This window comes from Ptychodera flava, chromosome 12 (genome assembly GCF_041260155.1).
Source record: "Ptychodera flava strain L36383 chromosome 12, AS_Pfla_20210202, whole genome shotgun sequence".
Lineage (NCBI taxonomy): Eukaryota > Metazoa > Hemichordata > Enteropneusta > Ptychoderidae > Ptychodera > Ptychodera flava.
The window spans coordinates 10215552-10230751 of NC_091939.1; the positions used below are offsets into that span (position 1 = coordinate 10215552).

General features: G+C 38.6%; 1 protein-coding gene across 1 annotated transcript in view; it reads left to right on the top strand.

Moving 5' to 3' along the window:
* Positions 1-244: 244 nt before the first annotated feature.
* Positions 245-15200, top strand: part of LOC139144939 (rab GTPase-binding effector protein 1-like) — a 31805-nt gene continuing 16849 nt past the window's right edge. Inside the window, exons 1-13 of the mRNA XM_070715774.1 lie at positions 245-253; positions 1171-1344; positions 1838-1982; positions 2579-2681; positions 4804-4920; positions 5362-5481; positions 5874-6009; positions 11654-11922; positions 12181-12339; positions 12957-13137; positions 13568-13695; positions 14195-14317; positions 14897-14995. Coding sequence (XP_070571875.1) covers positions 1335-1344; positions 1838-1982; positions 2579-2681; positions 4804-4920; positions 5362-5481; positions 5874-6009; positions 11654-11922; positions 12181-12339; positions 12957-13137; positions 13568-13695; positions 14195-14317; positions 14897-14995 — 1590 coding nt within the window. The 5' untranslated portion in view covers positions 245-253; positions 1171-1334. The remainder of the gene's footprint in view (positions 254-1170; positions 1345-1837; positions 1983-2578; positions 2682-4803; positions 4921-5361; positions 5482-5873; positions 6010-11653; positions 11923-12180; positions 12340-12956; positions 13138-13567; positions 13696-14194; positions 14318-14896; positions 14996-15200) is intronic.

Below are 15200 nucleotides of genomic sequence, written 5' to 3' on the forward strand. Positions count from 1 at the left end.
TTTACCGAGACACTAATTTGCTCGTCGCCTCACAGAAATATAAATATTGGGCAGCGTTCAATGACAATGTTCATGATTTATTTAATGATTTATGTGATCTTCACTTGGCAGACGACGAGGTCTCACTTCTACGGGCGAAAGTTGCAGAGCTAACCCAACGGGAAAAGCAATTGTTAATAGAGAAACAGAAAGTAGAACAGGATTTCGGCCAAAAGAGGGCTAAATTCAGGGGAGATTTTCCTAGCAAGAGAAGGTGAGTAGGGAAATGCCATTGATGGACGTAATCATATTCTGTATACATGAAGTTGTATTAGTTATAGAAAAATCACATGAATAATTAGATTTACATAGAATAAATTTTTAATCTGGTATACAAGAACAAATTACAAGCTGAAAATTCTTGTTAACCCTATGGTTTGTGGCAAATAACATATAGGTTTCCCCTGTCTTCAGTATTTACTTTTATATGTAGATTATCAAACACGCCCATAAAAAATGATAAGTAGATGTTCACTGCGTGTGTTATTAAATTTAGAAATTGTGTGTATATTTTGTAAGTAGTGATGTAAATATAGTCTCACGAGTTAAATAGACTATATCTCTTCACAAATGTTTCTTATTCTTTATTGTGAACCCAGTACCAGTGACTATTAGCCATTATTATAAGGCACTGTGAGGGCAGGCATAGCTGGCATGCAATCTGAAGGATGCAGCTATGACTAGCTGCAAAATTGTAGCACTACAGTGAGGCGGTTGGTCACAAAAACAAAAAATCACCGACCACCTCACCGTAGCGCTACAATTTTATAGCTACAGCAATGACATTCATTACTTCAAATAACAGCATAAAAGGTACTGTCAAGGTCTCACATGTTACTCTACCATGTTCCTTGGGGAATAACTGTCCGTGAATGTTACATAATAAACACTTTAATGTTTCATAATATTTTGCATTTTCTGTATGCCATTTGAAAATCCTTTCTTCTCTTCCTTTACCTGTAGCTAGTCACAAGAAACTTCATATCATTTTTAAATGATGCGGATATATAGTATATATCAATTCAAACTTGAAATTTCATACTGATATACTAGTATGTGAGAGTTACCATTCTCTCCTTCATTGCCAAAGTCAAAGGTGGAATTCAAGTAGAGTCATCTTGTCATTTTCAGATGAGCTCAAACAGGAAGTGGAAAAACTTAAGAAAACTCTTAAGAAGTGTCAGTATGAATTGGAAGATGTACGGACAGCAGCCGCTGTCTCCGTGAGCTCCAAACAAGATGAACTGGATAAACATAAACAACATTATGAAGAAGAGTTAGCATCTCTGCAGCTGATGATGAAAGGTGGAAAATCCTAAATGATGCAAATATTTTCAGTCATGAATCAGAATATATGATGTGATGCTTATTATGCTAAAATGGCAGCTGATAAAGTCGTCCTACATTTATGGACTTTGCTCTAAGCCTTAAGGGTTAACAACCCAAAGTTCTATGGTATTGATGTATGAGGGTTTAGTCAGGGTTCACCCATTGTCCCCATTGATCTTTGTCTATGTTTCTAAGTTACATACACTGCAACATCTCAGTTCACATCACAATTGACATACACAGAATTTGTCAGTGTGTTCTTGCTACTAAATTTTTTATCAGTGAATTATTGTGAAAATTTGAAATATTTAGGGGAGACCAGGTTAGGATGGAAGTGAAGTCATGTTTTGAAGAGTAGGAGATATGCTATAGTGAGCAGCGTAAACTTTGCTAGGTGTTCATAGGCAAGCTTTTGTTGGGGTCAATACCTAACTATCTGTGTATATTGAAAATATATTGACACTCACAGAGACGGAGGAAGTGACTCGAGAACAAACTGCCGCACCGTATCAGCAAGAACGATTGAAGCTGATATCAATGAATGATACCCTGACATCAGAAGTGCAAGAATTACAAAACAAAATAGCTGAACTGACAAACTCTCAACAAGAAAGGTGAGAAGGATTACTGTTGCCACTGCTTTCTTGTCTCCCAGTACAGCAGCATCTTAATCTGTTCACCCCCAATGCCCTGTAAATAGGTCCAGAACCACCATTTATATAAATGGGTTTGGGCCAAACCATGGTGGTGAAAGGGTTAAAGCAGAAAGCACCTATGAAACAAATTCTATAAAACACTAAAAATCCTACAATCCTTTCCTGATGTAGAGCCTGTATGGGCTTATTTTAAAACCTGTTGAGAAAATAATGTTTTCAGGGTCTTATTTTGGTAAAAATTAAAAAATTAATGCTTTTGCTATAATTTCATACCAAAAATGTTATTGCTATCACAAAATGACAAAAGTTTACAGAATCATCAAAACAGTAAAATTAGTTATAAGCCAAGAAGTAAAAGAAATTTTGTTCCTTTGACTACTTTTTCAGTCTGTGTTGCGTTTTACTTACCCATTGTATCAAAGTGTTGCATGTGATATCATTCACTGACTGCTACATGTAGGTTCAATGACTGTTTTAGGGGAGTGGTCATACAGAATCAATATAGCCTCTCTGTTTTATCATTTTATGTCATCTATTGTTTGCTTTTTTCACAGGGAAAGTGTGCTTTCAAGTGTCACAAAGAGTTTTAGAAGTCGTGTGGCACATGGTCTTAGCATGGACAAGGACTCAGAAAGTCTTGAAGCCAGCATGAAAAAGGTGAGACAATACCACCATTTTGTCAGAGCTTCTTGGCATGACATGGTAAAAGTGTAATGATAATCATTTTGTATGTCTGCAGTTTTGTGTCTATTTTGTTTTCGATTTCATGGCATACTGTCTTCTTCTAGGTTACATTGGATTTTAGGTAGTATGTGCCTCAAAAGTGAAAGACAAACTTTCGCTTGAACTTTCCTCAAGGAAACTTTCAACCATTTTCTTACAAAGTCAAGAATGAAAATCGGGATGTCACCTTGTAACATTTGGTACAATTGAAACATATTGCCATAAATTTACCAATATTTAAATTTAAAAATGGCCGCCGTCCCTGTGTTGACTCTACAGTGAAAAGTTAAATTTCTAATCAAAAAAAAATAAGACGTTGAAAACTTTATTCACTCCAAGATTGTTACGGTTGGTAAGAATTGTACAGGCACGTTTTAGCCATACTTTTTAAAAAACAAATAACCTTATGTTTTCAAATCCATTATACATATCACCAAGTAATCACATTGTACTCTGTTGGCATGCTCAGTGATAATTCACCAATGACATGTTAACACACGTTGACCTATCAATGTAAAGTCAGTTGTATTCAGTGTTCTGGCTGAATTTATCAGATGTTTAATGCAATATTCAGGTAATGTCACATGTGAACTAGAAGAATATTGTATAAGCCAAAGTATGTTTTGGTCATAACTAATATGCAAGCATGTTTCAATAACATTAATACATATGTACTACTTGACCTAAGTCATGCTGACATATGTGACAAAGTTTGACACACCAAGCACTGTAATGGTAATACAAAATGCCATAGTTCAGTTAGTGATTACTTTGCTGTTAATTTATGACTCAAATTCATGGCAAACTTCAGAAACCTCATTAATATCACACTTTTCAAGCTTGATATACCAGTATGTATTTTGCAAAATTGTCTAAACCCTTCACTTCAGCATTGACCTTTGTGTTTGCCACTCCACCAAACACAAAGGTCAAAATAGCCTCTTTGAAATTGAAAACATGAAGTGACCTTTCCAATCCAGGGTCAGTTTGAATTTATTGATATATTGTTCAGGGTTATAAAGATACAGTGAAGTCAATGTATCAATGTCATGTCTTGTCATGTATCCCATGAGGGTCAAAGTTCACAATAAAAACAATGTAGTTGCAATGTTGAGATCATTAAAAAAATTTTTTCGAAAATATTTCGTTCTTTTATCGCAAATAAAACATGGGCACATAATAAGTTCTCATTATTCTGACATTTTAATGGTTTATTTCAGTGCCTTTGAAAATATGTAAACAAAATGCATTCTGTAGGTTTGTAGAGTTAATATATGAATGTGTCTGATTAATGTTCAAACGTGTGATTCTGTCAGATGGTTATGTTGTTAAGCAATATATTATCACAATGATTTAATGCAGAAAAAATCATTGCAATTGTAGACTCCTTAATGAGAAAATTACTTCGGAAGGAAATCAAATGACCCATGCTTTTTTAAAATTTATGGTCCATAGATAAAGATGACAGGTGACAATCAACAATATGTATGCCCTATACATTGTATTTGGCCTTTGCTATGTCAGAAACCCATGTAAGTCTTGATCAAGAATGATTCATTGTGAAATACTGGCATCAGGACTACTCCAAGATTTTAGGCAAATGTAAATGTTTATTTTGCATGGCGAAATTTTTGAGAAAAATATGTTGTCATCCTGAAGCCGGCTTTTCCTGTGAATCTTACTCTTTCTGTGATATCAGGATTTCACAAAAGTCACAAAGAAACTTGAAATTTTAACTCATCCCTTTTCTGCCAGGACCATCCTCACAGTCATGTCAAATTGGCAAAAACTAGTAAAGCACAATTGTGTTTTAACAGATTTACCATTGGAAGACATGATTTGCACTGATATATCAATGTTAAACATACATGAACATGTTGATTTTTCACTTACATGACCTGATAGTGATAATGTATGTCAGAGCAGTGTGAATCAAAGCAATCACCGTATCACCATATCTTTCTTGATACATGTACTTTGATTGTATTTTGCTTTTGCATGAATTGACCCTTAAAATCTCTTTTCCTTTCTAATTCTGACTCCATTCGCCATCCAGGCCCAGAAGGAGGCGGAGATACTCCGCGATGTTGTCATGCCAATGGAGCAAGAAATTGCATCACTGAAGGCCAAGTTGAAGGAGTCACAGGCAACCATCAAAACATTAGAAGCAAAGGTACAGATCAATGTCATTGTTAAAAAAGGGTTTGTTTTGATGTCAATGTCAAGTAACAACAGACATGCACACAAAGCCATCAACAAATGTTCCAGGAATAAATGAACTGAGTGGTGTGTTTCCTGTCTATAATTGTATTAATATTGCAATTTTACAAAGTCAGATATTTCTCTTCAGCTTTATATTTACATTTTTATCAAATCAACCTATGAATTTACAGGAAAAGATGCAAACACTGCCAGTTTGCCTTTTGTACCACACACAGTGTGTAGCATGTTGTGTCACTGTCACTCTTACTCTAGTCAGGCATGAATGTACACACACACACACACACACACACACACACACACACACACACACACACACACACACACACATACCCTGTACACACACTTGAATATCACTTGTGCTTTCCTATGATCAATTCAATGTTTTTTCCAGAATATCAATGAAGTACACTCTCAAAATTTACCAAACCTTGACAACTCTGATTCCAGTGCTGTCAGCAGTCCAGAGAAATCTACATCCAGTATTAAAGACAGAGAAAATATTGATGAGAGGGTAAGTCTCATAAGATAATCATGAATAAATTATTCAAATTCTGAAATGGATCAGAAATGATAAGCTATTTTCCCTCTTGAATGCAGATGCCATAAAAATTGAGTGTAAAATGTGAGTAAATATGATATTAATTTAAGCATTTTATCGGCAAAGAATTAAATCAGCAAAGTATTTGTGGTTTAAAAAAGCGTTATTTATTTTATCTTCGAGTTTGTGATATTCTGCATGGAACTCTTAGTCATAATAGTTTTGTTTCTGCACGGAAACTCGAGAAGGCATTTTTGTGTTGTCACACAAAATTTCAAAACTGATCAGTAAACTGCTTCAGGACAGGAATTGTTTCTCACAAATACATGCTGACAATGTCTGTTCTGAATCTCTGTTCTGTTCAGGTTAGGGAATTGAATCACTACCTAGAAGCTGAGAAAGCGTCAAGAACAGACCTAGAAATGTATGTCGCCGTTCTCAACACGCAGAAAAATGTTCTCCAAGAAGAGGCAGATCAACTTAGGTCAGAATTACATGAAGGTAAGGTCAACAATGTTCTGTCTCATTCATGTCCACTTAAAGAATTTAGTTGAATCCACTTGCTATTGGTTGTGTAGTTTGATCCACATACATGCAACTTGTTCGGCAGTTGAGACGATAGCGAGGAAATATTTTTTTGTTTTAAATAGTAGAACATATAACCCAGTTACTTAGATTGAAAAGTAAACACATACCTGCCTGCACTTGTGATAAAATGAGGCTGGACATACTTCTGCAATATATTGTGCATGATACAAGTACATGAATATTCCTAATTGATAATGATTAATTAGCATAATACGTGTATACTTGAACAGTATGTAGATGTTCACATGGCACAAATGACTGCTATTATACCAGGCTTGCTATGTAAGTGGTCTGAAATCACCAAAGTGCGCCTGCAAACTGCGCCGGCGCATTTCAAACTGCGCCCCCATTTTGCGCCGGTATATTGCGCCGCCCAAACTGCGCCCTTACTCTGCGCCGCGCCATTGCGAAGTTTCAATGTCAAGCACGGTATATTCTATTTTGGTTTAGTCAGGCGATTTCAAAGAAATATTCATGTTTTTCGTGGGGAATATGGTGAAATGTGTCGCTAAAATGCGGAGGATGGGAGTAATTTTTTCCGACACGTATGTGAAGTATGAAATAACATCACCCGAGAGGGAAGGTAACTCGGCCAGTCGAGTGTCATTTGCATCGTAAATCGACCTTTGAATCTGTTGTAGTTTCCACCCGAACCTTGTCGGTAAATACTTTCACAGTTAAAAAAGACGCTAAATTTTACTCTCAAACTCTTTCGATGGCCAATATCTCTGCCATTATACGTTTCGTAGGGTAACTCTATACTCAGTAGGCCTATATGGCGAGAGTGTCCTAGCTGTCTCAGTGTCTGAATAGGCGGTGCAGCCGTAAACCGGACACTCCATACTTTCCTTGTTTGATCGGAACCTCGTGGACCGTAATTCTTGCTCTAATTCTGCGACCTTTGAATCGCCCAATAATTGCTACTTCCAACTCCTGACGACCCCAAATGATAAGGAATGCGACTGATTCTGAGACTCTCAGTTCATAGAAGAGTCAAAGTACGATCACGTTTGCGACTGAACTTGAGACTCCAATTTCGCTTTGTGATGTACATTTGCGAGTGAATTTGAGACCGGGTCTGAGACTCTTATTTAACGTGCAAACAGCAAATGCGACCGTCCTTACGACTGACTTCCTGACGTAAGGTATGTAAGGGTACCGGAAATCGACAAGTGCGAGGCTAAAGTTAGGAGAGCGTATGCGATAGTGAGAATGTGAAGTGAACTCGGTCTGTACATAGTTAGTGCTTGTCAGCATTTATTTCATCACTTTGGTCGAATGAAAACTTACGATCAAAGTCATTGCTAAAACAGCGATACGATCTCCATGGAAGTACAGTGCTGTGTATCATGAGCGAACCGCTGAGTGAATTCATCATTGAAGTCCCCGATGGAAATTATTGCAACACACTTATTTCTAAACACCAAGAAGTTGATATATTCGTCTAAATAAAATATGAATGAGACATTCATCTTTACATAATGGAGAATAGAATATTATATCTGACTACGAAGAACTTTATTCACCAGGTTTTAAAAATCAGCAAGAGACTGATCGGGCTGGGACGTACGATTCACAGACTGATTCAAAGTGCTGGTCAAAGTGAAAGGGGACGCCATGAACACTCAATCCCGATTGGTATTTATATAGTTATGTCAAAAACGGGAGGCACAACCGTGATTAGGTTATTCAGAGTCAATTAACCTTGAAACGGACCAAACGATAGCACACAATTACGTCTACCGTCCTGTGACACTATGGCGGGTTTCCGAGTCCCTGTCGCGGTTTGGAAAACGACCTGCTGACAGCTGATGACAAAACACGCTCATACTTTTGATCATAGACCCTGGAGCGATGTTTTGATGGATTTCTAGCTTCCTTACCCTATAAAAAACTTGAAACTAAAATGAAAGACGAAAAAAGATCCGTGAACGGACGAGAGATTTCCTGTAGAAACTTCAGATATTTACTGAGGCGGATCATCTATTTTTTTACATCCATGGGCGGATCATTGAAGTGAAATTTACCTCAATGGATGGATCAATCGGAGCACCGAGAATATGGCATTTCCCGTTTGATTTCTACAACATCTAACAGAAAGGAAAAAAACTGAAACGACAACTGATATCGTGTCATTTAAATACGGGCTTTTAATTGTTCATTCATTTTAGTTATTATCGTCGTGCCGTTTTTAGAAGATTTTTGAGGACCCAAACGACATCATGTGTTGGTCCATTGCCATGGAATCCTATGCCAACGAAAGACGGTGACTTTTTCAAAGTTGAATAAAATTTCCTTTCTGGTTGTGTTAGTCAATTAATCGCAATATGTTCGTTCCCAATTGATCATAACACCTCGATTCTCCCGTCTATGATTCGATATTCACCGACTCATTCTTTCTCTTCTTTGTCGATCGATGAAAGTAATTTAATCTTCAATACTCTGTCCTAATTTGACTAATGTAACATCTTCACCTATATTGTCATTAGTTTCTAACCAACGTACAAAAACTTGGCCCGTTTGCCAAAGCACATGAGTCTATGATTTCATGAACGGCCGCACTCTATGCATTGGGAAGATATTCATGTTGCAGTCTGCCCGAAAAAAACCCCCAAAACCCGAGGATGTTTAGGCGATAACAAAGGCGATGACTCAGTTAAATAAAACAAAACTAAACTTTGGACATCATATTTTTGTCTTGGCGTACACTTGTCGGTTCGATGTGCGACCATACGCTGATCGCCAATATTCTCCATAAAGCTAGTCATAACAATTCTGCGACAATTTCTCCTTGTGAACGTCCTTGAACCCGTAGCCGCGACCATTGTTTTTTGATGTGTTCCGTGCTTGATGATTGGTAGAATTAATGTATCAAAATTTGAAGACACATGTGACTGAACCCTCTGATTGTTAGACAATTGACGGTGTATAGGGGCGAGACTAGACTTGGTTCAAGTCGGTGAATTTAAAAAAAATAAAAGCATTTATAATAGTTTCTTGTGTCTCTCCTATTTCGTACAAACTTTAATATCCGGAATTTGGCAGCTCACGCCAGGTTTTCCTAGCGATTGAATGCGTTACGTTTGAGTCTGCGCAGTAGTGAGTTAGTTTCTGCCGGATTCACCGGTGAACTCCGCTGTAAGCTTATAGCGTTCACTCCACTCATCGCGTTCACCCTACTCATCGTGTCCACTCACGCGCGCGTTTCACATGAAAGCAGAATACAAATCATTGCGTTCACTCCACTCAAACATTCACAAATCACAGACTTGAACCAAGCCTAGGGCGAGACGGAAGGCAACAACAATCCAAGGACCAAGCTAGGGAGCATCATGCATTGCATGCTTTCTAACAATGAGCCGCCTGTTTCCATAACTATCATACCATACGAAATCCGGCTTTGACCAATAATGTTCCTGTCCTGTTTCGGATGATAACTTTCGAGCTGCGTAACCGATGTTGAGGTTCAGATATTCGAATATCTTTCGTGTTCGAAAGGCTTATTGATTTACAGTGAATACAACTTTTGTATAATTAGTTTACGTGTACATAACCCAGCACACGAGGAAAAGCCAAATACTTACCAATACCAGTTGGAAAATTTCAGCGAGCTAGTCGCTCTCATCAGAGGTCGAGGAAAAAAATACGTCGGTATCGTTGCTCCGCTATGTTTATTGTTGTTTGTACGACTAGTTTGAAAGTCATAGACTTTCTTAACGGGGAAATTCATATTGCCATTCAATATTTTACGCACGAAGTCACCTGTCACCTCCATTCGGAAGCAAAAACGTTTACAGAATGTTTTTATAGTGAAAACTAGCTCCAGGCCGTGACATGTCTCTAGTTACGAAGAAACTTCGTAAATCAAAATCGACATCAACATTGAGCGGTGATCGTGAACCGTTAAATAAATGTCGGCAAAATAAAACATCAAATGGCTAAACTTTTGGAGAGAGAGAGAGAGAGGGGAGGGGTTTATGCAGTCGCGAACTGATCATGGTCTTTAGGATGGATAAATGCAGGGTCGGTTTACACATTTGGCTGCAGAGATATCGAAAATGTACAGATACTTTCCCGAAATTTGACTTATTTTATAACATGAGTAGAACAAAACCAAAAATATTGACGTTACTCTTCGGATGTTTGACTCGCAAGTTTGCTAAAGTTAGATTACATGTATACTTACAGAAAATGGTCGCCGTAGTCTTCTGTTCAAAAAATATATGTTCTTCAACACCACGTTTCTGATGATCGGTGATGTCACATTTTATTATTTTTATAAATATAAATTAATGCACCGATTTCAAACTATAATTATTTTTTCTTTTCGAATTGAGAGAGTTTTTAGTAGTTCTGTAGACGAAACGATCGGAAATAGCAGAGTATCTTGGCAATGGCACGACATCTATGCTATCGTTTAGCTGCAATATTGTACAGTTGCAGCCAGAGCCCCGGGTAAGCCGAATTCGGAACGTAATAACGCCAGTTGCAGCGGCGTCGTGGATTGACTGTACCTTTGTCATTTCTGTTGAAGTACACCTGTTATTGCTACAAGCATTGTGGGCTTCATGAAACGTTGTTTCTCTGTACATGTATACTGGTCTTGCCGTTATATTCAGTGTCGTATAATTTGTTGTTTGCATGTCAACACATTGGCCTGTGTACAACCTCCAGTGCACACTAATCGTGACCGTAATTTACACAGACATAAACATTCGATCCCGTCCGTGAATGTCGAAGGTGAAAGGGATTAACTTGATCCCGGGTATCAAGTCCCTGGCCTTTAATGGCGATGCAAAATTCACAAATTTTGACTGCTGCTGAAGCCATGTCCTTTCACGATACCGCCAAGTGAGTGTAATCCGTCCCATACAAACATAACATGGTCTCGTACCTCCGAGACTCCATTCTGAAAACATGTCGAAAATCTTACTGGCGAAAGATATATTTTCACACCTTATTGAAAGAAAATTTCTTTACTGCAAGCTCCTGTTTGAGAAGTAACTTTGGTACCGTCCGCTAACTACCTCCATTGGTCCACGTACGTATGTGCGTAGTCCCAAAACAAATCCACGTCATTTTTCGAGCTGCATTTTTTAGGGCACGAATATTAATATCTACAGTCTACACTGCTAAAGCGTCCTGCTACGCAAGTGCGACTACTCGATGTTGTGACACTTGGAGAAAGTGTTTTGGCGCAGAGTAAGGGCGCAGTTTGGGCGGCGCAATATACCGGCGCAAAATGGGGCGCAGTTTGAAATGCGCCGACGCAGACTGCCGGCGCACTTTGGTGATTTCAGACCGCTTACATACCTGACCAGGCTTCATACATAAGATGTCTGCCAATAATTACAGTGTTTGCAGAGGATGACACTCCTTGTGAAAACATACCATGTAGATCACGAGAACAATCTACTGCACACTCACATGGTTAAGTTTTACTGGTCATGGATTGCTTGAACAGAAATATAATTCCCTTCCAGATCATAGCATGTTTAACTGATCTCCCTCCCCCCCTCCCCCCCCCCCCCCCCGCCCCATATCTGTTACACTTCAGTGTGTAGACTGCTTGAACAAGAGAAGAGAGAACACAGTGATCTCAAGCAAACCTGGCAGATGGCAAATGACCAGTTCCTGGAGTCGCAGCGTCTGCAAATCATGGACATGAAACGGATGCAGAGCGTTCTGACTGAGGAACAGCAACGGCAGATCCTGGAGCTGCAGAAGAAAGACCGGGAAAGAGAAGTCCAAGAGAAGAGAGTGAAAATGCTGGAGCAGATGAGAGAAAAACATTCGCAGGAACAGGAGGAGAGAAGGGCAGCTGAGGTCAGTGTTGAGGTCAATGCCCTTTATAAAGATTTCAAAAAAATCAGGCCCCAGTGATTTAAGGTTTATCGCATATACATGTGTACCAATGGAAACAAACTCTTGTACCTCATTATACTTATCCTGTCATTGATTACAAGGTATGTGAAGACAGATAGGATAGAACAGCTAAGAATATTTGAAACTGTTATGTGCATATAATTTATGGTGACTTATTCTACCAGTTTCAATTATTTCATATTGACAAATTCATTGCAGAGGAGGAAAGAAGAGGAAGATAGGCAGTCAGCCAGTCCGCCAGGCTCCCCAGGACAGCAAGATAAATCACCACTACACAGTGTACAGAGTACAGGGATGGTGACAGCTAGTTCAGAGCCTTCACTACAGATATTCGGTGAAATGGATGATATGGATGAGGTATGTATACCGGGGTAGTCAGAAATGAGCAAGTTTTTGAAACAGCAATAGACTGTGACAAAAGTAAAAGATAAGCTAAATCTAAAATCATTTTGAAATAATTTTTTGTGTGGCACAACTGGCAGATACTTTGTGTCAAATAATGAGCACAGGTGTTCAGCGTCTATAACTAATCAACTGACCTATAGAGAAATACAGCCGTTACTCATGACAATGTATGTATTTTGTGCAGTCATATGTTCAAGATTCACAAAAGGTATATTCTGTATCCTTCAACAAACAGATAAATGGATCCACTGCTTTCAGGGTATGCTGTACTTAGCAACACATAGTAGCTAGTCATTTTATAAGTACTAACCTTTTCTAATAAGTTGCTACTATAAGTACTTGCAGTGCATGGTGGCAGATTTCTGTATATTTCATTGATTCTCATCTTATGAAATCAAGCTTTGTGCAAGGTTAATCAAGGCCATTGGAATGTTGAAATATGCATTACCGGTATATTAGCAAGCTGTGAAGTTGTAAAAGCATGTGATACTGGTATAGCAATCAGTAAGACGTTAAGTATGGTTGACATGTTCTGTTTTTCAATTCTTTTTGCCATCTGTTGTCTTCAGATTGCCAGGAGAGGATCATTCCCAGGCACTCCACAGCAGTCAGCCCACTCACCTGACTCCTCAAAGAAGTCTTTTATATCACAAGAGATCAGTCGGAAGGTAGATGACAGCGTAGATTTTGACAGGCTTTCAGTCACGTCGAGGGTCAGTCTCACTGAAGCCCAGGAGAAAGCCATTACTGGTAACAAACCAAAGTTTTTAAAGTTTCACACTCGCGAAGTATATCTTTTTTCAGATGAAAGTGGTTTCAGAATTGACGGACACGTATGAACCTTCAGATTTCTGATATCATTTTTAATTATTAGGCAGGTTTTAGAAAAATTTTGGATGTGTTGCAACAACAAATTATGTTTGTCTCCATGAAGAGTGATGCATTTTCTGTAGTTTCCCATCCCTGACTGCCCATCAAAGATCTACATGCTGTCATGAGTTCAGACAAAGTAGCCAAAGGATTAATTTTGTAAGTTGTTAAGTGTTCAGATCCTTTTTTTAAGTTACCTATGAAAGAAGACTCTGATTGAGTGATTTTGAATCCTCACAGCGAACAGTCTCCATCTTTATGTTCATCTTCCACAATTTTCCAAGAACCTTTGTAACGTATCTCTTGACAGGAGTGACACCAGAGATGGAGCAGACAGCATCCGTGGTGGCCAGTGCCAGAGCTCGCAGTGAGTCCCTGGTGTCAACTGTTGGGAAGAGACTCGTCAGTGAGAAAGAATGGGAATGGCTTCAACAAGAGGTAACCTGTGTGGTGTTTTTTTTCATGCAAATATTATATGGTCACTGCTGCTTTGCAAGCTGAACAGAGATTGACCCCATGAGTCAGCAGACAGTTCTTCTTTCTTTGAAACATAGTTCTGAACAGCGCTCTCTACAACAACAATAGAAGGACAAACAAAGCATAAACCTTCAGTATGATATAGACATCCTTTTCGAGCTGAGACCTGACTTATAGAGTGAGAAATATGCATTCTAGTTGGTCGCTCTTGCCAGTTTGAACTTCAGTGACCACATTGCAAGGAAGTTATACCTTATCAAGCTCTTATTTGAATTCAAGGTATTAACTGTGCACTGTGCATCAGGATTAAAGTATAACAATTCTTTGTCATTTAATAGCTCTTTTTCAAAGTGTTGAAAAGACTGTGTTGAAAGCACTCTTCTGACTAAAACCGTGTTCAGTAGACGTCTTTCACACCATTTCATACCTCTCACCTGCACTGTTGCATTGTTTGTGACAGGTCAAGAGTGCCAGAGAGAAGCTAGGTAGACCGTGTGATATGTGTACCAATTACGAACAGCAGTTACAGAGTGTGCAAATAAATGCTCAGGAGCTGAGAGACTTAGCCACTGATCTAAGGAAGGTAAACCACTTGAAATTCAGGAATAAAGGGTATTGCTTGACAGAACAAGTGTGCCCCCTTGATGATATTTCCATAGTGTTTTGTCACATCAGACGTAACTTCTAACATTTTGCATATTACTAACTTTGAAAACCCTATTTGCATGATACATGTGTGCTATCTCTGTTAACAAGTCCTGCATGGGGTTCTGTCAACTAATATGTCAGATCGTTTCATTGAACTCAAAAATGTACCTGTGTGGCTTCTATTATCAAACAAAATAGCCAAATAAAGCCAAATAGGCAAACAAATTTTGTCCCAGTATTATTGACCCTTTCATTTATTCATCGTCTTCCTTTTGGGCCTGAAGTCTCCTTCCACTTGGCATGGTGAATCATCTGTCAATACAGCTTGTCTATTCCACTGGCTTTTACCACCTAGAAATGGACTGTTTTAAAGATGGCCCACAATCCCTCGGTGAAAATAACCAAAGGCAGCTGCCTACATGACCAGTCATTATGCATAGAATATTAATCTCAGGATTAGGGTACTTATTGACTTGTTGAGTGATATTGCCCTTTCCTTTCACACTGTTTGCAGCAATATGATCATTCAAATCAGCAGCTTGCCAAAGAAAGGAGACAACGAGGAGAGTTAGAGGAGAGTTTAAAGAATGCTGCCATGGATGCTCAGCAGCAGGTAAGATCTAAAAGTAGCATAAACGCATTGTTTTCCATGTAGTGATCGGAACTCTGCACTAGGATTTAGGGTATGGTCAATGTGTTCCAAGTACCAGTTGTCGGGTTTTCATATTAGAAATGGAAAGAAGTTTATTTCAACATAAAAGTATCTAATATTCAAATATTTCAGCTGTGGGACACTATGAGTCCTTTCAGAAAAGCAG